This window comes from Gymnoscopelus microlampas (genome assembly GCF_963454915.1).
Source record: "Gymnoscopelus microlampas genome assembly, chromosome: 7".
Taxonomy (NCBI): Eukaryota; Metazoa; Chordata; class Actinopteri; order Myctophiformes; family Myctophidae; genus Gymnoscopelus; species Gymnoscopelus microlampas.
The window spans coordinates 32,051,795-32,076,177 of NC_139944.1; the positions used below are offsets into that span (position 1 = coordinate 32,051,795).

The following is a 24,383-nucleotide window of genomic DNA, read 5'->3' on the forward strand; positions in this document are numbered from 1 at the left end:
GCTTTTTTTGTCTTGACTATGCTGTTTAAAAGACAACGCCCACCGCTGTACGTGGGCGGTGATTGGTCGATGAGGAGGACGTACTACATGGTGACGTCAGGTCGTCACTGTGATGTGATTGACACGGGGGGCAGTGTTGCCATGTCCGCTGATTATAAGCGCCTTTGGTAAATTGCTTGTAAATGTTGGTAGTAGGTGGTTGCGATTTCTTTTTTTTATATAAAGTCTACTTGCTTATTTAGGTTGCTTCCAAATGTTTTAATTATTATTTGAACCAGTGGTTCTCAAATTTTTTCATGAAAATGTTTTGTGCCCAGAGGAGCATTTGTGTTGTGTAGAATGTTTCAAAAAAATATTTTATTGCAAGAGTGAAAATAGCCGATGCATATAGGTTTAAAATGCTCATGTGGCCTAGTTGCTTCTTCTTGTGGGCTTAATTGTTTCTTATTTTGGGCTTTCTTCCTAAATGTTGTTAAAAACAGTGGGTTTCAAACATTTTCTTGTCAAGGACCCCAACCCCCCCCCCCCCCCCCCCCCTCCCCCATAAGTATTTTTTTTAATATTCAAAACATTTCACTATTTTTCAAGATTTCTTTGAAAATATCAGATAGCTTGTATCGGCTATTTTCAAATATTCAGCGCTCATGTGGCCTAGTCGCTTCTTTTGGGCTTGTTTTCATAGACATGGTTACTTGTTTGTTGCACACAATCTGGCAACACTGTGTGATTTACACGGGGGGCTTCAGTGTTTAGCAGAGTCGACCATGGCGGACCGTGACGGAGTTGACAGGAGCAGTAGTTCTCACAGCATGGACAAAAGCATCACTCTGCCTCCGGACGAGATATTCCGCAACCTGGAGAACGCAAAGTGCTTCGCAATAGACATAGGTATGTTGTATCGTTTCACACGACACAACGCGGTTCAATGTTTTGGTCCAGGACCATCCATGGTGTTAGCCCTGAAACATGACATTCATATCATGACAGTCATGGATGAACTTCAACCTGGTGTTTGCACTTTGTCCTTTTACGGCCCGTACATCTACGTAAACGTTCAGATTTCAGATATAAACCTTACCCCATGGCCACGGATGTTAAAATTATGTACGGGCCCTCAGAAGTACCTGTATCTTCCGTATTGTTCAATAAAAAGCATTTTAATCCTATCGGTGACCATTTCTCCGTATTTTCTCCATATGCTTTCAACTACGCGACCCTATCGGTTGGGAGGTGTATTGCACTCGGATACATAATAACTATGCGAACATGGCCACCGATCGGATTAAAGTGCTTTTTTTATTGAACAATACGGAAGATACGGGTACTTCTGAGGGCCCGAACAGAATTGTAACATCCGTGGCCATGGGGTAATCACTTTATATTTGAAATCTGAACGTTTATGCTGATGTAAATGGAGAAATCGCAAACACCAGGTTGAAGTTCATCCATGACAGTCGTGTATCCATGGCTAGGTCCATGGTTCCAGGTTGGATACAATGACAACACACACAGCATGCCATTATTTAAGTGTAAATAAACAAGACTTAAAGCTTTGAGATTATAGTGATCGTATTAACTGGCACAAACACGGTTCACCTTGACTGTTGGTCTAAACGTGCATCACTGTTGATCTGACTGTCGCTGTAGTCGTTACACACGATCAACTTTAAAGAAGTGCGATGGCCGTTTAGCTAGCCTTACTAGCATGTGGGAAGTCTCACAACCATAGAGTTGCTCTAAACAGTGCAGCCACCAGTTGCCTACCTTACCTATGCGATATTTACGCCATTTCTCAATGAACCTTATAATGACTGATCCTGTTTTCTAGCTGTAGTGGTTCTCAACCTGTGGGTCGGTCCCCACATGATGTTGGGGGGGGGGTCCCCCCAGATGACAGTGAAGTGACAATTTAAGGACTTTTAAGACTTTTATATACCTAACCAAAAAGAAAGAAAAGAAATACACCATTACTGCATCAAAAGTAATCTATACAAAACTATACTAAAACAAACTGGTTAAACTTTGGCCAAATTGTCAAATAATATAAGAAAGAGGCAAGCATTTTGAAAATAGCCGATCTACAAGTGAGCTTGTCGATCTTCTATTTTTACAATATTTATATGTGGATCAAAACATTTAATGCCCCAACTCCTACATTCCAAGTGCTTGTCAGTGTGGGGGTGGGGGGTCCCCCAGTTCAAATATGATCATTTTGGGGGGTCACTGCCTGAAAAGGTTAAGAACCACTGTATCTAGTTGTAGTTACTACAGTCATCGCTGCAATAAATGCTGCATTGCTTTATGCAGGTGGATCCCTAACAAAGCTCGCCTATTACTCCACTGTTCAACACAAAGTGGCAAAAGTGCGGTCCTTTGACCACTCTGCAAAGGTACTGTATGTGTCTGTGTGACATAGACTTTTAAAAACCACTGTTTCATATGTTTTTTTGCTGAGCATGAGAGTATTTTTTTTTTACTATTACTCACACTATCAAAAGACTGATTCCTGCTTCCTTGTGGTGTAAACGTTGTGCAATCTCTCTCTCAGCCATGTGTTTGTGCTTTCATTTTCCGTCTAGGAGGCTGCAGAAGACAAGGTTTACGAAATATCTGTGCAGGAAGAGATCACTGCTCGCCTGCACTTTATCAAATTCGAAAATGCCTACATTGAAACATGTTTGGACTTCATCAGAGACCACTTGGTCAACACGGACACCAAAGTGATCAAAGCCACAGGCGGAGGAGCACACAAGTTCAAAGACCTCATTGAGAAGAAACTTGGACTCAGGTGAGTGCCCCAGTGAACTTTGATTAAAAGTCGAAAAAAAATGCCTCTATGCTATCTGTTGTTCTATATTCTATGCATGAGAAAAAGCTTTAACAAGGTTGGTAATTAGCACAACCCAACAGGCAAATTCTGATCTTGCGGTGGCTGGAATCTCTAGCTAACCAGAATTTAACTGTCATATTCTAAAAAATGTAATTGGCTAGTAAAATGGTGAAAGTGGTAGGTATACATCATGCATGTCTCCAGCCGATATAGCCATAGGATTAAACAAGTAGTGCAATCCTAAAAACGTTGAGCAAATGGTCCTTTAATGTGTTGAGTTATGCCAGAGTGGACAAGGAGGATGAGATGACATGCCTAATCAAGGGCTGTAACTTTGTGCTGAGGAACATCCCCCATGAGGCCTTTGTCTATGCCAAGCATGCAGACTCTGAGTTCCGCTTCCAGAACACCCACCCAGACATCTTCCCTTACCTACTGGTCAACATCGGCTCAGGGGTATCTATTGTGAAGGTAATGATATCTGAGCCAATGTTTTACTTTATTTTAACCACTTAACACATTCATTGGCAGGTATTCATTCATTAATTCATCCGCCACTGCCAGCGGTTTTACCTTATTTTGAGTATTTTTTATGAAAAACAAGTCTCTCTTCTTTCCACCGGAAAAAAAACATTGTAACCGTGATTGTCCGTTCTGTAGTTTATCAGCAGTTGAATATAGCTAGTTTTCAACAAAAAAACAATCTGGGAAAAGAAATCTGAGATAAATGTTGTTTTTATAAATATGATGATAACATTGTACCGGACGGGGTGAAAATGCTTCAGATGACGTAATTCCCGGGTGTATCCTTCTCTCGAAGTCAAGGCATCATTCATAGGTTGGCGAAGAGCGCCCTCTAGCGTAATCACTAAAAACACCAGATGACGTAATATTACATCATTGGCAGTCAAGCGTTGGATTTGAGATGACGTAATATTACGTCCATGGCAGTCAATGTGTTAAAACCCAGCATCCATATTCTGGGGGGAACATTTGTCCAAATAGCAGATCTGCAAGTTTGTTGGCCATTTCTGGCTGTAGATGTAGAGATTTGGTGTAGACGGGGGGGAAAAATGCAGTCGAAGTACAGAGCCTACTCTTAGGTCGAGTTTACTAAGTCTAGACTATAATCACTTAAACCCTCTAGACTCTAGAGGGTTTAAGTGATTATGGTAAGGTGCTTACTGTTTGTGTGTGTTCAAGTGTGTACTGTCACTACTGTAGGGGTGTGTTGGTTTGAGAAAGGTAGACTGATGACTCTTAAAGGGTCAGAAACAGAAAAATATGCTTTTTGAATTGGATATATCGGATATATAGATGTCGTTTCGATATAGACAATAATATAGGCATACTAGGCATTACCTCCACAAATAAGTGCATCTTTTGACCTGCCAAATTATGTTTCAGGTACTTAATCAGACATCTCTTTTTTCTGAGATGAATGTCATCGGTTGTTACGTAGTGTGGTACTTCAGTATTCCGCTAATCACTATTTCATTGTATTTATAACTAGAGGAGTGGGCAGGCAGGGAGTCAAACTTGGGGTTTCATCACCCTTTAAATTAAAAGCACACAACAGAAAACTAAAATACATTACATTTACAGCCTAGATTTAGATGATGTTCTTCTCTAGAGTGACACAGCAGACCAGCAACAATATTGTTCTACAGTCTGCTATGGTTTCTGAGACCACTGAGATTACAAACAAAAATATGTACTACAAAGGTCAGAACCTGTCAGAGACTATTGCTAAGCATAGTGTTAGATTGATTTTTCATTTTTATGACCATTAATGGTGACAAATGATATGTCGAAACCCTTTCAGAAGAGCTATGCAATGGATAAGATAATACTATAACTAGATTCACCAAAATAGAAAATATTGTGAATGACTCTTTGTGAGGTGTCACTCCGCATTTTCCGCCACAGTCTAAAAACAAATCTCTTCAGACTGCTCACCCTCTAGCACCCCTTATTTAAACCCCGTTTTCACATAGCCAAAGTACAGGAAGTATAGTGGAAATTTTGTAAAAATTCATCATGTGAAAACAGCCACTGATCTTGTGTGGCGTAAGTTTTGGCGTTTACGACAAGCTACCTAGTCATTTTCCCGGAATGTACTGGCGGAATAAAATTTGATTGATATGGTGCTTAATAGCGAGACGAGGGAGAGCGTGTGACAGTCAGGCTGCCGTATACTGTAGCCACAAACTGTTCAGTGACAAAATGCTTCAGAACAATGTTGACAATGCTCTGAGAAAGGTGATGTAAGTTAAAGCTCTGTTTATAGGGAGCGGGGGTGAGGGAGAAAAGAGAAAGGCATGCACACTGAATGAAATGAAGGGATTCCGTCGCGTGCTTACAGTAACCTCTCGTGCAAGTTTAAAATACTATATCGTTAGAAAATAAACTAATGAAAACGGTGCCTTATCAGGCAATACCATAACTTTTGCTGCCAAGGAGAGCATGTGAAAAGGCCTATCCCATTGCCATTTCAGCAAGTTATGCTAATTATTTTGCTGGGAACATTCTGACACTGTAGTGAGTACTTGTTGCCTGTGATGTTAACCAGATGGTTGTTTGTTCAAATATGCTATTTAGATAGATATATGTATGTTTGCTTGTCCCCAGATGTTAAATATTTTATTATATAGCACATTATTTAGACAAGTTGCTATGTCTGCCTGCTGTCCTAGTTACTTAGTAGCAATTCATTGTTTTCTTGGCACTCTTATTTAGAGGTCCACTTGATTTGTTGTTGGTTGACTTGGGTTCATGCAATCTACATGAAAAGTTCTTTTGTCATTAATTGAGGTTCATATCATTTCAATTTCTTCTTCCTTTAAATACTGTAGGTTGAATCAGAGGACAAATTTGAGCGTATTGGAGGGAGTTCAATAGGCGGAGGAACATTCTGGGGCCTTGGAGCATTGCTCACCAAGACAAAGGTACCTCTCTAGTCTTAACCATTAACTGTATGCTCGGTGTTAGATTGTGCCCCCCCCCCTCACGCATTAAAAAACATGGAAAATGGTGCAAAGTGTGAAATCTTTTCAGGACAAGCCAATTGAACTTTGAACTTTTGTTGTCTTTCAGAGATTTGATGAGTTACTACAGTTGGCCTCGAAAGGGCAGCACACAAGTGTTGACATGCTTGTCAAAGATATCTACGGAGGATCGTATGGATGCTTGGGCTTGACTGGAGATCTTATTGCTAGCAGCTTTGGGAAGTCTGCTACTGCTGACACAGGTGATGCAAGGATACTTATTTGACTGGCAAAAAAGTCACCGCATTAATTTACATTCTGTCGATCACATTTACAGGCTAAACATTTTGTTGATGTTCTTTAGCATGCACAGAAAAAATCTTCAGTGTTAACCACTTAAATCCTATGTACTGTCGTTTGTTGACCGGGGTCCCCCAGGGGTCTATACTTGCCCCCCCCCCCCCCCCCCCCCCCCCCTCCGATGTACATTTGTAACTCAAAGAGTGTGCAAATAGGACCAACTCTCAGGGATGGCAGATTGCATCTCGACTCGTGATAACGCATACTTGCAATTCCCATTCATGGAAAGGAATAACTGGTGGCTAAGCTGACCTTAGGCCTTATAGTGCAGCCTAGTTGTGTTACTGTTGAGAAATGTGGACATGGCATTGAGCCAAGATAGACACTCGCCCTCTGCCATTGAACCATTTGTGATTTAGTGGGTGAACCAGTAGGTCTGATAAGTATGTATGTGAAATGATTTAAAAACTCACATGAACTTTTAACGTTTATCCTTCTGGTAAAGTACAAGTACATAATACAACGTAAATTAAATTAAATAAAATGCTCTCCTACCCTGTTAAAGGACAAGTCCGGACTAAAATAACACATAGCCTTTTTTTCCGACTTATATTGATCGCAAATGACTGGCAATTGGGTCTATTTGCCCCATGGCCCGCAAGAGACGCGCTGTGATTTACGAGACTGGCGGCTCGTGTGGGACAACCAAGGCACGGATGTGTGTGTAATAACAACTAATAACAGATTCATAAGGGGAAAAAAAAAATTCACCCCAACAAATCGCTTAAGTAGCTATATTCTTATGGGCTCCACTCTATGTCTGCTGGGGAAACTGGACGACAGGGGCAATTCTGCAAATAGACCCCATGGCCAGTCATTTGGGATCAATAGAAGTAGGAAAAAAGGCCATATAATCGTTTTAGTCCGGACTTGTCCTTTAACCCATTTAGACCTGAGGCCGATTGTAAAAACGCCTTCTAAATCCTGACCTAATCCTGACCTGACCTTTTTTTCAGAAAAACTTCAAGTATTCATAAAAAATGTACAACAAATGTATGTTGCTATATACTGTACATAGGAACAAGAACCCCAAAAGGGGTTCCCGTCCTCAAAGGTATAGTTACAAATAGGGGTTCCCGCCCAAAATGGGTTAAGTACCTGTTTTGTACATTCAAAGCGGCTCTCTCCTAATTCAGTTAGTGTTTCTGATCAATTACCACCTGTGCAATCACAGGAGAATGAAAGTACTCCACAGGCGTCTCTCAGTCTCTGTCTGGAGTTTCCCTTTTAACACATTGTGTGCCAAAAACGGTCCGGACCGTTTTTGAGAAGCTATGCGTTACGTCATTTTTAAAAAAAAATATTTTTCCCACGTGGGGCGCTCTAACGGGACTTTGGGATCATCCAAGGAGTCTCTAAGAAGGAGAGGCCGGATGTGGATCCATGTCAAAAATGCTTCCGTTCGTCCGCTCCAATGTTAACTCCTTGACTAAAAGCTTAATATCTCCTATTTCTTTTTAACGTGGTGGAAGTGAGCCGTTTTCTATCGGCGATCACTCTGCAAATGCAATGGAGGATCGCGTTAGAAATATTATTGTTCCAGGCGTTAGTCGGGACCCTCCGCCGTCTCGCACGCAGGCCTTGTTTACATGCACGTCCGCATCGGGGCTTCTACAGCACGAAATATATCAGCGTAAGTGGATGGAAGATATGCTGGCACTGGATGTACCCTATTTTAATAAACCTCTGGCACACAATGTGTTAATAATACTTTTTGGCTATTTATTTTAATATGTTGTGTTATGTATGTCTAATATCGATCCGTAGAATTCTCCAAAGAAGATATGGCCAAGAGCTTACTCCACATGATCAGTAATGACATTGGGCAGCTGGCCTGCCTGTACGCCAAGCTCCACAACCTCTCCAGAGTCTACTTTGGAGGCTTCTTCATTAGAGGTCATCCTGTCACAATGCACACTATTACTTACAGTATCAACTTCTTCACCAAGGCAAGGACTCCTCTTCTGCTTGCAGCACTGCAAAAGACAACTGCTCTGTATTTTCCCTAAGTGCTTTAACAAACCCCCCTCTAAAACACAAAGAACAATAGTTTATAATTCGTGGGTTTAATTTAATAAACATTCAAAGACAAACCTTTTTAAAATCCCCCAAACTATTAAAGTATAGGCGATAATGTAGTCTCCAATTCTCTTGTTTTGCCAATGTGAACAACTTTGTTAGTCCAGTTTAGGCCTGTTATCAGCTTAGTTTTATTACAGTTTTATTGCTTATTGTTATTTCACATTTTTGTGTTGTAGGGTGAAGTTCAAGCTCTGTTCCTGAGACATGAAGGCTATCTCGGTGCCATTGGAGCTTTTCTTAAAGGAGCCGAGGAAGACAGTAAGGGGAAAAACCCTCACAGAACACAATTTCCTCCAACATGATTTAGTGGCGTTAATGCCAAACATGTTTTTGAAAATTATGCTTCAAAAGTTTGACAACTGCATTGTTATTGCCCCATCGATTTCATGACATCAATGTAAAATGTGTTGGTGGAAATTGACATTTGTTTTTATAACAATTTAATTTAATTTTACTGAGAGAAATTGTCACATGCTTAGCCGATTCAAATACTTTTTTCTAATTTCATTTTTGGAATATATATATAACAAGCCTGAAACTGTATTAACAGAGAGATTTTCTAACTCGTTCCTATTTCTCTACCCTTCATCTGTTCCACCTCAGTTCTTACCCACACCATGCAAACCTCTCCCTCACTTACAGCGAAACCGGAAAACGGTTGGGAAACTTGTGGTTTTACAAAAATAAATCAACTTTCAATTTCCCGAGATCAAGTATGCATAACGTCTCGGGCTTTAAGGGGTGAAAGTATGGCCTATCCTCAATCCATCCTCTAATGATCATTAGGGCTCCTTTGTACTTATTTCAGTCCTTGATATTAAAATAACTTTTTAATTGTTTTGGGAACAGGACCATTTTGAAAGAAAATATTGTTGGATGTTGTACTACGAGAGAGCATAAAGCACGAAAGTATCTGAGATTCACTTGATAATAACTATTCTGAAATATCCAGAGATCTTAATGATTACAAAAATTTAAGAGATTTAATCAGAAATCCTCGAATCATCACTAAAATGTAACAAAAACTGAACAAAATCCAAAACCTCAACTCTGAGCGACTTTGATAAACGTAAACATATATATATTTTTAAAGAGATGTAAAAGCCATAACTGTCCCTTGTCTTTATTTAGATCCCAACCAGTACAGTTGGGGGGAGAACTATGCTGGCAGTTCTGGCCTCATGAGCGTCTCTCCTGACATGAATCCCATGCAACGCGCACGCAGCGGAACGGTGAGTGCACTGACCACTGTTTAAAGGAATACTTTGCCCCAAAATGTTCTTTTTCTTCTTCTTTCTTACTTATCCTATGAAGCCTTGAATTTGTGGAGAGTGTTTGTGACATATTCCTTCATGGTGAGTGAAGAATCCAAAATGAAGTGAATGCTTTGATGAATTGAAGAAAATAGAGTAGGTGTCTAAGATTATTAGGTGTCTAAGATTATAATTAACAGCATGTGTATGTATTTAAATTATATATTTTTTTTAAAACTCGAAAATGTTATCGATATAATAATTGAAAAAAGAAAATAATCGATAGTTGCAGCCCTACACACTCATAACATGATTCGGTCATAGTGATATTTATAGATTAAAACAATATTTTTTCATCATTGTCGTGACTCTTGACCTCAACCTCAGTTTTTAGAGAGCTGTAATTTTAACCACGCTTGTGGAAATGTCCCCATTGAAGTTTCAAATCCACAGTCCCCTCTTGAAATCATTTGTCTTTCTTTCATATCTGACAGTCCTTTTTTCATTTCCTCTCCTCCACACCTCTTCATACCTAAGCTTTTCCTTCAGTTCCCTGTAAGTACTTCCTCATGCTTTATGTGTGTGCGCTGGTTTGATGAGATGCGCAGTGCATTGCTTTCTAGCTGTGCAGTCTTGACTAGCATAATATTCGGTCATGTTAGGAACTGTCTGATTTATTCACAAAATGAAGTCACGGTTCAATTGTTTTGTCATTGTTTTGTTCTATACTTGCTTTGTAATTTGTCTCAGCTGCTAACTGCAGAGGCTGTAGTGATCGCTTGATTTTACCTGGTGTTTTGAATTGTTTTGTTGAAATCTTATTAATATTATAATGTGAGGATTCAGGCTATTAAAGTGTGTGTGCGTGTGTGTGAGACATTCAATGACTGCGTTTTCCTTTATGCAGTCATTTATGCACTTCTCTCTGGTCATGTTAACTTTTCTAATGATTGCTATTATGATTTAACCACTTTCAACCTGGCATCCCTATTTTTGGCAGGCAAAAATAGCAAATAAAGCAAATCTACCAGCTTGTACAGTAGATGGGCTGTTTTGTCCATGCAACACCATCATGCAATGAAGTATAGGGTTTAAGTGGTTAACTTGAGTAGGACTTGAGAAGGGGGGCGTTTGATCATGCATCTGAGAGCATAGATGTACACGCAGATACATGCATCAGTGGAGTGATGCGTCAACGTGGCTCCGAAATCATACTATGTATGTCTATTGAAGCAGGAGGACTCACTGAATTCTCAATCTATTTTCAAGTGGTTTGGTTTGTTACAAATGTCAATGATATGTTATGATATAGGAGGATAGTTGTTTAAATCAGAAATCAGAAAGGCTTATTGTGTGTATCAGCCAGGGCACGGGAGTCGATCCCCGTTCCACAATGCGCTAGACAAAGATTTAGATTTTCATACCAAACACCTTATCTTACTTGTATTATATACAACTCAGACATATTTCTTGCAGTGGAGTTGTGGCAAATTGCCCGTGCCAATATGCCTGTGACGCAAGGTTATTATAGAACAGATCGCAATGTTTGTGAACAAACTGGTATTTCAGGGTAGAATATTTAATGAATAATACTGTTCCAATGCGACGATGCAGGTGTTATCTACCCAGAAATACATTTTTGATTGCGGTGATGTCATGTCATCAAGATTTGGTCTATGGTCGAGTTACAAAAAACTATAGCTAACTGAAACTGTATTTTGTGCTTACAAAACTTAACTAAAATCATAGAGAAAATGTCCTTAGTTTTGTCAATTTACTCAATATATATATATAAGCCTAGTATTTTGGTTGTATATGAAATCTATCTTCCATTTGTTTAACTGCCCGGAGGCAACCCTCAGTGCCTAGAACGTTCTAGTGTTCCCAAGTCCTAACACCTGCTGCTAACATCTCACCAGCCACCCTAAGCCCCCAAGAGACAGTAGGGGCAGTATCATACCACTTGGACACAGTCCGGGGTCTGATCAGCCTCGGTTGTGTCGCCTGGAGGAGGGTGTCTGTTGCAAGTTTGTGCATCAGTTGATAGTTTTATGAACTGCCAGTTTTAATAGTGGAGCCTTTTTTTAAATGGTACATTTTATTATTACACAATACTTATTACAATACACTCTCACCACAATCTCACCACTGAAAAATACCCCAAAATATGAAATCACTTATAAAAACTAAACACAAGCTTAAGCATTTTCACAAAATAAAAAGTAAACTAGCAAGTCGGCTTTAAAAACGAATTAAATGTACCTGAAGTTGATAAACACAAAGTCAATCGGGTGGCTGGCTAATGTGGCATCTATAGTACGTATATTATGTCTGTCTGAGAGAATGTGAGCAAGGCTTCATCTTGTGTCATCTCATCTTTGCCTCTAGTTTGACATGTTGGAGATGGATCGTCTAGAGAGGAAGCTTGTGAACCTGCCTCTGCTCCAAGACCCGTCCTCATACATCCCAGACACAGTGGACCTCACCGAAGACGCCCTCGCCCGAGAATACTGGCTCTTCTGCTTCGAGGAAGCCCTAGACGGGGTGAGATGATGATAGTGGTTGTTTTGTCAGTGTCTGTGCTGCTCTTATTCTCTGTACTACTGCCAAAATTGACTATGTTCAAACGGCGGTCAGTTTTCTCTTACGTCATTCTCAGGGAGTGTCTAGCCCCTTTACACCCCTTAGTTTTAGCTGTGCCAGCCGCTCTACATTTGACGTGTGTGTTTGTCCGTCTGTATGTATGTACATTATGTACGATGGAGGGCTTGTCTGAGGACGAAGTAGAGAGAGATGTATAAGCACGGCATAAACGGCTGCAGCTGATTGCAACACAAAGATGCAACTTACATTCACAAACAGGAGACGGTGCCTGCGCCCACACATCAAATAGAGTACTACCGCCTGCATACCAGCACACACTCAGACAGATCAAACGGAGTAGGGACTGCTTACTCACACTGGGTGTGATTTATTTTCCCCAAAACTAGGGTTTTAGTTGAATTGGTTCTGAAAAGGATTGTTGCTAACTTGCCAAAATGGCGGCCTGAGTATTAGCTATTGGCAGAATTCACCATCATGTGGCTATAGTTGACTTCCAATTCTCGCATCAATAAATTATATTAACCAGGACCTTTTTGTGTTATCCTTTTAATCCAAATTTCTGACTGTACCTCGTGCTGTTTACATACCTGACTAATGAAGTATTCAAGCAAATTCCTGCATATTTGTGAACACCGTTTTAGAGATTTTCCGAGACGCCGCAAAAACTATGGGCCTTTTGTCGACCACAGACACTAAAACACAGCCTTACGTCCGCTGTGTGTGTGTGTGTGTGTGTGTGTGTGTGTGTGTGTGTGTGTGTGTGTGTGTGTGTGTGTGTGTGTGTGTGTGTGTGTGTGTGTGTGTGTGTGTGTGTGTGTGTGTGAGAGAGACACTGTCCTTTACCTCCCAGCATGGCTGATGAATTAAAGCTTTGTGTCTTTGAACAGGTGGTGAAGAGAGCTGTGGCCAGCCAACCGGACATCCCTGAGGCTACTGAGCGAGCTGAGAAGTTCCGTCAGAAATACAGACACAAGCTGCAGACCCTCCGCCATCAGCCATTGTAAGGGTTCTCTCTCGTTTGTGCATGTGTCAAATGTCCCACAGATGATTGCTTTTTGCTTACACTGCTACAAAAATATAAAGAGCAGTAACTTCTTGTATACTTTTAAATGCCACAAAAATGCACAGAAGCATTTTTAATATATCAACTGTTCTACTGTACCATTTAATTATATATATTTGTATGTACCATTGTGTAGACATACTATTCGTTGGACCAGGGCTTTCTTCATTTCATTGCTCACAAAGCTCTTACCATTTGGCTGTGTTGGGGAGTCCAACTAAAGTCCTGTATATTTTGTTTTAGAAATGTTTTGCTTTCCTCTTCAACCAGAGCTCTGTGCATTGGGCACATTACATTTGGAAAGGCATAAAGCATAACATTTGGAAAATGGTAGTATTAAACAATAATGTCCAATCATGTATTTGTTATGGCTTGACCTGCTTAAGCTTTATTTGTTTGACTGCTACATGTACTGAGCCACTCTGATCTACCTAAGCGTACTTATATATTTGTGATGCCATGGTCACTGCTTTTATCAGGACACTGCACCAGTCAAAAGGTAAAGGTAAGATAACGGTTAAAGCAGGTCAAGATATAACGGTGTATGATTCAGAGAAAATAGTCTCCCTAAGTGTCAAACTGATTAGGAATTTACAGGAGACTGACAATCAGTCAGTCGTTTTTAGAATCATGAAAAGTGCTTGCTTTTTATAGGTCATGACACTCACTCAGCCCAAAACCTGAAAACCACCCAAACTCCAACAGCAGAGATGCCTTCCTGCCATCCCAGTTCTGTTGTGTGTTGTGTGTATATTTCTCTCTTGCTAATGTAGAGTGCTTCTCTTCTCACCTAGTGCTTATGGATCCCTCACTGTCAGAAGTCTGTTAGACACGAGGGAACACTGTTTAAACGAGTTCAACTTTCCTGATCCATACTCTAAGGTCTGAGTGAAATCTATCGATCTCTCTCACTCATGCTCTCTTCCTCTCTCCCTCTCTGTTTTTCCATGTTTCCACTGCTCTTTGTAGTTCATCTGTTTCTTGTACTACTACTGCTCTTATGTCGGGTTGCCACTGACAGTTCAATTGTCTAACAAATGATTTACAAGTGGCAGTTTTTTTTAACCTTTTTTTTTTTACCTCAAATCTGGTGTAGTAAGTCAAAGGGAAATTAATTGATGACAAGTAGTCTTTAACTTTTAATGTTGGTCTCAGTCATTGTGGTGGTATTTGGTTCATCATTTTAAACCCAAGTAACAAATAGTTTTTTTTCAGTGGGAAATAGAAGCTGCATCTCATACTGTTTGTTCCAGATCAAACAGAAGGAGAATGACATGGCTCTCAAGTACTACCAGACTGTTGTAAAAGCCCTGGAGCTACTGAGCTGGGAGGAGAGGCAGTTTGCCCTGGCCAGGGGTGTCCTGGCTGGGAACGTCTTTGACTGGGGGGCCAAGGCTGTGTCTGAGTGAGTAAATGTCATGGTTTCAGTTTTTGTTGTTTTTTCTTAACCTATTATGACCTGAGGCCGACCCTACAAATGTCTTCTAAATTCTAACAGTTTTCTGAAACCCTTAAGTTGCTCTAATATCAGTGGTTTTCAAACTTTTCATGTCATGAACCCCCAAAATGATATGTATTTGGCCACGGACCCCCATCTCAAAATATTTAGTTCCAGCTACCCCCAAAAGCAAAACATTTGAGTTACAAATGTTCGCTTTAAAAAATATGATTTTAAAAACATAGATCTACGAGCTCATAGCGTGGCACCAAGTGCTGTGCTATGAGCTTGTAGATCTGCTATTTTTGAATAGCCAAAGTATAAAATAGTGGTTAATATGACCGACGCTTTCCTGGTCTTAATCTAATGGGTTAAACTACAGGCTTCAGTAGTTTAAATCAATCCACCTGCCATGTTTGCAAGCCATAACTGGACCTCTAAATAAGTGAATCTCAACCTTTTTAATTCAAGAACCCCAGTTTGATATGCATTAAGCCACAGACCCCCATTTGATTTTATTTTGTTAATCTCTGGGTCCTGGAACCCCATTCTACAATGTACAATCCTCAGTGTCAACTAAACTCTTGAGAGTTACAGACCGTAAAGGTCCATTTGGTTCCTAACTATCAATCATTTAGCTGGGGACCCCCGGAACCAACCAACCAAGGACTTGGGGTTCCTCAAACCCCACATTTAGAACCATTGCTCTAAATGTTGATTACTTATTGTCCAGGACAGCTGATAGAATAGCCAAATGTAATACCCAAAACCAAGGATTAGTGCATGATTACCTGGTAGCTGATTTTTTATTTCACAGCAAGTTTAATGTCACTTAAATTGAGTGTTTCCAAATAACTGTCACCTCATTATATAAAATGCAATCTTCTTTTATCATTTATTTATCATTTTATCACATAAAATTATGTTGCATATTAAAACATATTTAAGTACAAAGATGAAGTCTGTATAACAAGGCTGTATAATTTGTTTTTGTTTTTCTGTTTTTTTTTTTTCACTTTATGTACAAAGCTGTTTAAATTCCCAAATTGACTGATGGACACGTACACTCACAAATCTATTTACTGTTGTTCGTTTACGCAGTGTTCTAGAATCTGATCCCGAGTTTGGCTTTGAGGAGGCCAAACGGCAACTGGAAGGTATGGAAACTACTCTTCTTTTCATCTCCATTTGTTATACAGTATGTATATGGACTGATACTGTTTAAACACATCTCCTTTTTCTTCATTTATTGGTTGGTCTTCACTAATGCTCACTATAGCCCCTAACTGCCCCGAGTAGGCTGGTGCCTTGCGTGGTTGCCTCCACTGTCAGTATGTGAATATGAGTGCATGTAATGCACATTGTACATGGTGGATGACAAGCGCTTTGGATAAAGACACTATAGAAATGCAGACCATTTTCTGAGACAGGAATGGTATCAACCTATAGTTGTGCATTAGTGAGGATCAATATGTGGTTGAAAAAAGTTAGTAATATCCAAAGGTTTTTATACAATATATTACATTAATCGCACTGGCCTATTGATTTAGCATATCTCTACATGCGTGTTTCCTCAGAGCGGCCGTGGCTTGTTGATGGCTATGACCAGTGGATCGAAAGGCTGAAGGTCTGACTTTTGCTCACCTTTGTCTATTTCTCCAAGTAAAAATGTATGTGTTCAGAATGTATCGTGTTCATTTAGCACACAGAGAAAAAGTGCTGAGGCTTTTTCACATACTTGTAATGTCGGTCTTGCTGGAATGCAAAATGTAATTGTCACAGCATTTGAACATAGTCCATCCTGTTTTTTTCTTACAGGGTCCTCCTCACAAGTGTGCCTTGTTTTTCGTAGATAATAGTGGAATGGACATTATTCTAGGGGTGATGCCCTTTGTCAGAGAGCTGCTTTGTCGTGGAACAGAGGTAAGGAACCATCCCTAATATAAAATGTGTGAAAAAGTTGAAATATGGAGATACAAGGTTTCTGCCCAAAAGCGACTATATACTTTTTGTATTTACTACTGACGACTGATTTGACTAAAATACCTATTAGGAATCAATAACGACATTTTTACACACTAAAATGTAAAATTAACTGTGAGAATGTAAATTGTGTAGTTGTAACCACTTAAACACTATTATACTTTGTTGCTCTAGACTTAGTGAAACGGACCTGAGTTGGCTCTGTACAGCAAACCTCCCCCCCCCCCCCCCCCCCACCTCCATACCAAATCTCTTCTCTGAAAATAGCTGAGCTCCAAGCTCACAACACGATGCAGAGCTTGTAGATCAGTTGGTTTCACAAAATGTTCGCCAAATGTTTGCCTATTATGACATGCCCAGAATAGGGACACTAGGGTTCATGTGGTTAATTGCTTATGCACCATCTCTTGGTTTTCTTCATAGGTTGTGCTGGCCAGCAACTCGAGTCCAGCTTTGAATGATGTGACAAATGGTGAGCTGCAGATATTGACAGAACGAATAGCTGAAATGGATCCTGTGATTCAGTGAGTATTGGGAATGCTTTTAAAAAACAAATGCAAAGTTTAATTGTCTAACTGTGATACAGACTAGGCATTTAAGATAAGCAATAATGGAATGGCACTGTCTCCTCTTCAATACATTCTGCTACGATACAGATTGTTTCTGGTTTTATGAGAGTCTAATTACACAGCTCAACAGCTTTCCGATTCCCAATAACGATGCACGGTTGTGCATTAATGGTTGGGTGGCCATGTGGCTAGAGAAACGACACATTTGCATAAATGTCACAGGTTTGAGCACTACAAACCGCAAATGTGTCAATCGTGAATCTACGTGTCTCGTCAAAGTGTCAAAGTGATAGACAGTAGGAAATTGACAATTTAATTGGCCAAGCACATTTGCATAGAATATGCATAGAAGCTGCCATCAAACCGGGACCCTTTCGATACCCTGGCGACCGTTCTATGGCTTTTACTATCGACCATTTCCTTAGTGATTATTCTATCGAGTACTTTTTAAATTAATGGAATAATTGAGAAGCACCATTTTGTTTGATTGTTACGACTTAAGCTTTATTTTATACTTAGGCGCACAACAGTGTCACACAAAGAAATAGTGAAAATAGCCAATCTACAAGCTCACAACGCATCGCGATGCGAGACGTGGGCTTGTAGATCTGTTATTTTCACTGTTTTGTGAAATGTTTTTAAAGTTGTTGTAAATGACCTGCCCAAAAGAGTGATTGATTTGTTTTATAATTTTTTATATTGATGAAATGGATTAGTTCAGTTAACTGTGGCATCCTATAGACCTTTTCCCCTCCTGAGCCACTGCCGCCCCCTGCCTCCTTTGCTCATTGGAATTCCCTCCGGGTCACAGAGGCCTTGGTGAAAGTGTAAATGTGTTGATGTTATTGTTGTGCAGGTCGGGGTTGAAGGAGGACAGGCTGACATTAGTGCAGAGTGGCTCCAGCTCTCCGTGCCTGGATTTGAGGTTAGTCACACAACACCAGTCATGTTTAACCCATTAAGACCGGGAACGCATGTGTCATTTTAGATTTTAAAACTTAAAACCATTATTTTGTACTTTGGACTATTCAAAAATAGCAGATATACAAGCTCATACGAGCTTGTAGATTTTCAATTTTTGAATTGCAAATCTTTATATATATATATTTTTAGCCAACATTTGTAACTCAAATCTTTGCTTCTGGGGATCCCTGGAACTAAATATTTTGAGATGGGGGTCCGCGGCCAAATGCATATACTTTTGGGGGTCCTTGACATGAAAAAGTTTGAGAACCACTGATATTATAGCAACGTAAGTGTTTCAACAACTGTTAGGATTTAGAAGACATTTGTATAATCCCTAGAAGCAAAGATTTGAGTTACAAAATCTTTAAAAAACATATATTCAAAGATTTGCTAAAATGTTAACGATTTTATTTTATTTTATTGCAGATCTACAAGCTCGTAGATCTGCTATTTTTGAATAGCCCAAAGAATAAAATAATGGTTATAGCTAAAAATCTAAAATGACTTAAAGGTAGGGTAAGTGATATTTTTTGGTTAAAACAAAAAGTATTTTGTTAAAAGGTTAAAATACTATATTCTGATAGTAATCATTGCTATAAAGTGTTTGTTCAGTAACAAGAGTCTCCATGTCTCTACAGCTCTTTAATAAACAGAAAATACATTTTTCGGTAGGTGTCAAAATCTCAGCCAATCAGGAGAAAGTACCCATTTTTAAGCTTAATTTGTATAGTGTTCCAGTTCCAATTTTGTCAGCTCATTTCTTAGTGTCATCACTTCCAATTTCACTTGTTTAATCTATATCCGGATTGAGGTATCTGTCCTGGTTGGATAAAATTGGAAATGAAACTGAAACTGAAATGAAAATGCATTTTCTATTTAATAAAGAGCTGGAGAGACAAGGAGACTCCTAATACTGAACAAACACTCTATAGCAATGAGTACTATCAGAATATAGAGCTATTTAACACTTATTTTAACCAAAGCAAATCACTTACCCTACCTTTAGGACCCGGATTGAATGGTTTAATATTGTTGCTGTCAGGCAGAAACCTTTTGTCTCCATATTTCAATGTTTTATGTTTTTTTTGTCAATGCCCTACTTTGTCATACAAGTGTGTCACACAAAAGTAGAGAAAATAGACGATTTTACAAGCTCACAACATGTCTCATCACAAGAGCTTGTGACTAAATAACTACATTGGATCCATGTTTTTTTCCCATCTCCTGAAACGTAACGGTTTTGGTCATGCAAGGTTTCTACCTGATGGCGAATTATTTTGAATTATGTTAAAAATGAATATAGCGTCACAATCATTTTAACCACTTTAACCATATTTTATACTTTGTCTATTCAAAAATAGCAGATGTACATTACAAGCTCATAGCGCAGCACTCGGTGCCGCACTATGAGCTTGTAGAATATTTTTTAGATGGGCGGGTCTGCAGCCAAATACATATAATTTTCTTTGACATGAAAACGTTTTAGAACCACTGCTGTAAAAGGTGCACTTAAATTCCTGTGAGAATCTAAAGATGTTCCATTCTCTGTCCCTTTCCTACACTACCCAAACCCCACCCCACCCCCTCAGCCGTTTGGACAAGGTGCTGGCACAGGTGGTGCGGGAGCGGAAGACCGACCTGGTGGTCATCGAGGGCATGGGCCGGGCCATACATACCAACTACTACGCCATGCTCAGCTGTGAGAGCCTCAAAATCGCCGTCCTCAAGAATTCTTGGCTGGCTGACCGGCTGGGTGGCAAGCTGTTCAGTGTGGTCTTCAAATATGAGGTACCGCCCGGCAAACACCCTGTGGCGCCACCAACGGCCTTGTGAGCCGATGAATGTCAATGTTCATTCGGACGAAGGCCTGAACCTTGACAGCGAGGATGAGCACCGGCTATCAGGATGTGATTGACGATGGTGATGATATTACTGCCACTTGGTGAATGACTGATGGTGTATAATTAAACAGGTTTTAAAGGTAATCCTGATCAGGGAGATTTTTCTTTTACATTCTTGCTCTATTTTGTTTTTTATTGAGTGGACATTGGGGTTGATTTCTTTGATGTCTCTGCTCAACGGCTGTGCAAGTAGTTTGCCACCATCTCTGCTACCCACTGCCCTCATTCCATGACGTGAGGACATTGGATGGGAAATTGTCTTTGATCAATCTGGTAACCCATTTGGTATTTGAATCTGTCTTGAGAGATTAGACTTTGATAGACTGGAATGTTATGATCTTGAGCTTTTAGTCTAACGCACATCCGCTTGTTACCATACCAATGCCACGCTCGCACAATGAAGATGCTTTGGCCTGTGTGTGTCTGTGCGCACACCACCGGGGTAATTATAGCTTTCAGTTGTAAAGCTTTTATTTCGCAAAAAAAAGAAGGAGAAAAAGTGTGGCTAATGTGCCTTGAGGCTGAGGTGATCAAAGTGTCATTCACTGCAAATGCAACCAGCTTGCTTTTTAATTCCTGATGCAGGTTGCATTTCTTTTTTTTCTTAAAGCAATTTCTGTAATTTTTACTGAATCAATTTATTTCCTTTTTCATCCAATTACTGCCAACGGTTGAATTGAGGTTATCAAATAGTTAAGTATTATAATGTATATTACTATTACCTACAGTGTTGTGAGAAATTAAGTCACCCCATGAAAACTCGGAGGAATGCTAAATCATGTGTTGTCTGGCAAACTTCGGCCATATTCTTCTTTAAGAGCAGAGTTTCCTTCCTGACCTCCCATGTAGATCAAATGTGTGTAGAAGTCTCTTTCTGATGGTTGACTCAGGCATTTTGCCATTGACCGAGACCAGAGTTGCCCGTAGATCCCTTGATTTTACCCTGGGGCTCTTAGAGACTTCACTGAGAAACGGCGCTTGGGCTGAACTTCATCGTACAGCGTGAACCAGAGAGATTTCCAGAGCTTGTAGATTGGCTATTTTCGCCGTTTTCTTTTCTAAATAATGACTTAAGTGGTTATGAAAAAGATATACGGTAAATATTTTATATCATGTGGTCGCAACTTATGTGTGGTTCAATTCACCCTGGAGTCATGTGTTGCACATCTTGTTCTCTCTACCTTCAGGTAAAGCAGTAATTGCTTAAGAAAATAATTAGAAAATCTTGGTCAGTAGTATTATTAAATGGTGGATTGGGCTTCCATATTATATTAGGCTTTCATTAAACCAAAAGGTTGAAAAATAACAAAGACAGGATTTCTTGGGGTTTAGTTTTTCGACAGCACTTTAAGTAGCTGGTAATGTTGATACAGATGTGAGTAACAGCACTTTATCTTACAGGGGATTGTTAGGGCTGATTTGGCTTTGTTATTCCACAAGGTGGCAGTATTCAACTGTGAAGTAATTTTTTTTTGTTTTTCCTGAAGGTGCCTGATGTCAGAGTCAACACTGCATATTTCAGGTTTAAATGATTTTGTTGCAGTTATTCTGTCATCAAATCACCATGAAAAAGTTAGATTTGTTGTTTTGTTATTGAACCAATGGACTACATAGCCTGCTGGGCTTAAGGCACTAAGTGGCACAGATAAATTACTGTCAAGGTGATATTGGCATGTTGAAATAAATACTCCTACATACAGTAGATTAAAGATACATTTGTTTAAATGCAATAACTCCTCACCACTTCATTTAGTACAAAAGCTACACTGTGAGATTGGAAAGTGACTCACTAATGTGTTTGTGATTTCACATGTTCACTTCAAGCTGATTGATCAGATTTTGTCCTGCCTTGCTGTCAAAATGATTCCCAAAGCTATATTTGTGTGTCAAGTGGACTCACTTTTGCGATAATTGCGTTGTCATTTATTTTGTACATACATGTGATATATATAGTACTACTGGTGTGTATATAATTCATTTGCATTACTTCATATATGCTGACAAAGCACAACTTTGTGTATTATATTCTCCAGACAATCAGTTTTAATTAAAAGGTGAACACTTATATTTTATTCATTTCAGTTGGTGTGTGTATATGTTTCTTCAGCTTTGCAACAGCGGCAAGGGAGTTGGGAGAGCTGTGAAGTGCCACATGCAGTTATGCACCCATATTCAAAGCTTTTAAACTGCCCTGAAGCTAAGACAACTCAGTATGTGGTAGTGGAAGCCCGCTGTGCGCACTTGCCAGGTAGCTGCAAGCTTATAATGTATGAAGGTGCCTGGCAGGGGGTCTTCCAAAAACCCTGCTGCTACTACTCATCCCTCACTAGCTCCGCTGCCATTGTGTTTGGTGCCTTCTATGTGTGACGATAATCTGTCGGAAAAGTCTGCTACTTTTAATCTGTGTTTTTATTTAAAATTGTCTTTTTGGAGTCTGTTTTTCTCTGAAATCATCACTACTGAAAAGATCGGGGTCAACTGCTATTTGCATAATTCTCTTTTCCCTGACCCGAGCACAAGATGGCCAGGTTTTTGCTCATAGGAAAAATGCTGTTATTCGGGTATTTAAAATGCCAAGATGTTAAATCTTTTTCTTACCCATCTTTTGTAGTCATAGGAAACTATACACAAAATAGCATAGTAACGGAACAACCCACCCATCTATGTTTGGGCTTTATTATGTCCAATGTAAACATAACCATGTAGCATGATGTTTTTTCACATGTTGATGAGATTATGTATGCACTTAACATGGCAACACACACAGAGACTGTTTCAATAACCTCATTTTAACTGCTGCAATAGGATTAGCCTCCTTTATACAGAATTTTGACTTTGTAATTGATCTTCCTAAGTCGTAGGAAACCCCCATAAAGTCCTGTTTTGTTCCAGGCCTTGGGAAATCGACAGTGGTGGTGACTACAAATACTGCCATAACATTAATTACTCTAGCATAGTAAACCGCTGTATTAACCTTTTGTTGACATTTGAGTAGCAATAGCAGTAATTTGTCATGTCAGGAAAAGTTTAAAGTAAGTGATATGCTGTGTAAACAAACTAGTTTTTGTTCAATTAACATCTCTCAAAATGCATTCCCTTTTCGTGTTCTATTTATTTTATTTACATTTCTGTTTCCACAAAGTAAGCTAATGAGCTAATAAAAAAATAGTAGAACCTTCTCACTCACATACTCCAATTCATTTAATGACAACAGTTCAAGCCTAGACTCTTCAGCAAGTTAAACTCTTTTGACCTCACAAAGAGCCTAGGTTCGAAACATTTTCAATAAATGTATTAGAGCATGTGAGTGTGCGTTCTTTTCTTTCTTTATGATCCTATTCTAGTCCAGCACCCTGACAAGTGATGTGTGTATTCTATGATCTTTTTATGAGTTCAACAATAGCGTAGTGAGCAGATGTAGTCTAAATAGTATTGAGAGTTAATTGATCAGTTGACCCTACCAGATGGGTGGAGTTTGCTGGATTAAGGGAAATAGATTAATATTGTAGCTATTGGCTAATTTGACAGTCAAAGGAAAGCTAAACATTTTTAGCAGTAGTTCTCAAACTTTACTGTCAAGGACCCTCAAATTGATATACATTTGGCCGTGGACCCCCATCTGAAAACGTTTTGTGCCAGGGACGGTCAAAAAAGAAGATTTATGTTTAAAACATTTCAAAATTATTCAAACATTTTCGAACATTTGAGATTTTTCAAACATTTTCAAAAATAACAGATGTACAAGCTTGTGTGCAATGGATAAAGTGGTTAAAATCATTGTGATGCTATATTAACTACTTTTGCTGGGGACCCCCTGGAACCCCCCCCCCCCCAGGACCCCTGGGGGTCTCCAGACCCCACTTTGAGAACCAATGATCTAGTGCAGCAGAAGGTTTTTGCTGCATTCCCTGGGTCACTTCAAAAGGTGCTATCTTCCCTCTTCCACAGAAGTCTCATTCAGAAGTAAAAGTATCAATTTTTCAAACAGCCGAAGTCTATATAGCACTGAAGTGATTAATGTATGTTTTGTATAATATTTAAAATCTACAAAGTAACTAAGTTGTCAAATAATTGTAAAAGTACTATTTGCCTCTGAGATGTAAAAATACCTCAAATTGAGTACATGTACTTAGTTACTTTCCACCACTGGTCTCATTTACTGTAAATCCTGCCCTTCTCTTGCAGCTCTTCTGTGAATTTACAGAGGTAATACTCACACAGACACCAGCAGAGTATGAAGCAATAGGTAGAAATCTCAACCTAGGGCATAAGTAGAAAGAAAGCATATTTTATATCAAATGATTCATGTCAATGTGTACTCAGGTCTTTCATGTCATGTATACACTA

The 24,383-nt window shown here is 39.5% G+C and overlaps 1 protein-coding gene across 1 annotated transcript; it reads left to right on the forward strand.

The window, feature by feature from the left end:
* Positions 1–739: 739 nt before the first annotated feature.
* On the forward strand, positions 740–23,214 carry pank4 (pantothenate kinase 4 (inactive)). The gene is made up of 19 exons (XM_084061421.1): positions 740–888; positions 2,308–2,390; positions 2,580–2,788; positions 3,118–3,301; positions 5,686–5,778; positions 5,927–6,080; positions 7,945–8,126; positions 8,436–8,517; positions 9,391–9,491; positions 11,901–12,056; positions 13,004–13,116; positions 13,974–14,061; positions 14,433–14,584; positions 15,719–15,774; positions 16,195–16,244; positions 16,436–16,540; positions 17,024–17,124; positions 18,026–18,094; positions 19,725–23,214. The coding sequence occupies exons 1-19, from the start codon at positions 765–767 to the stop codon at positions 19,966–19,968; spliced, it is 2,346 nt and encodes a 781-aa protein (XP_083917547.1). The 5' UTR covers positions 740–764; the 3' UTR covers positions 19,969–23,214.
* Positions 23,215–24,383: the final 1,169 nt, after the last annotated feature.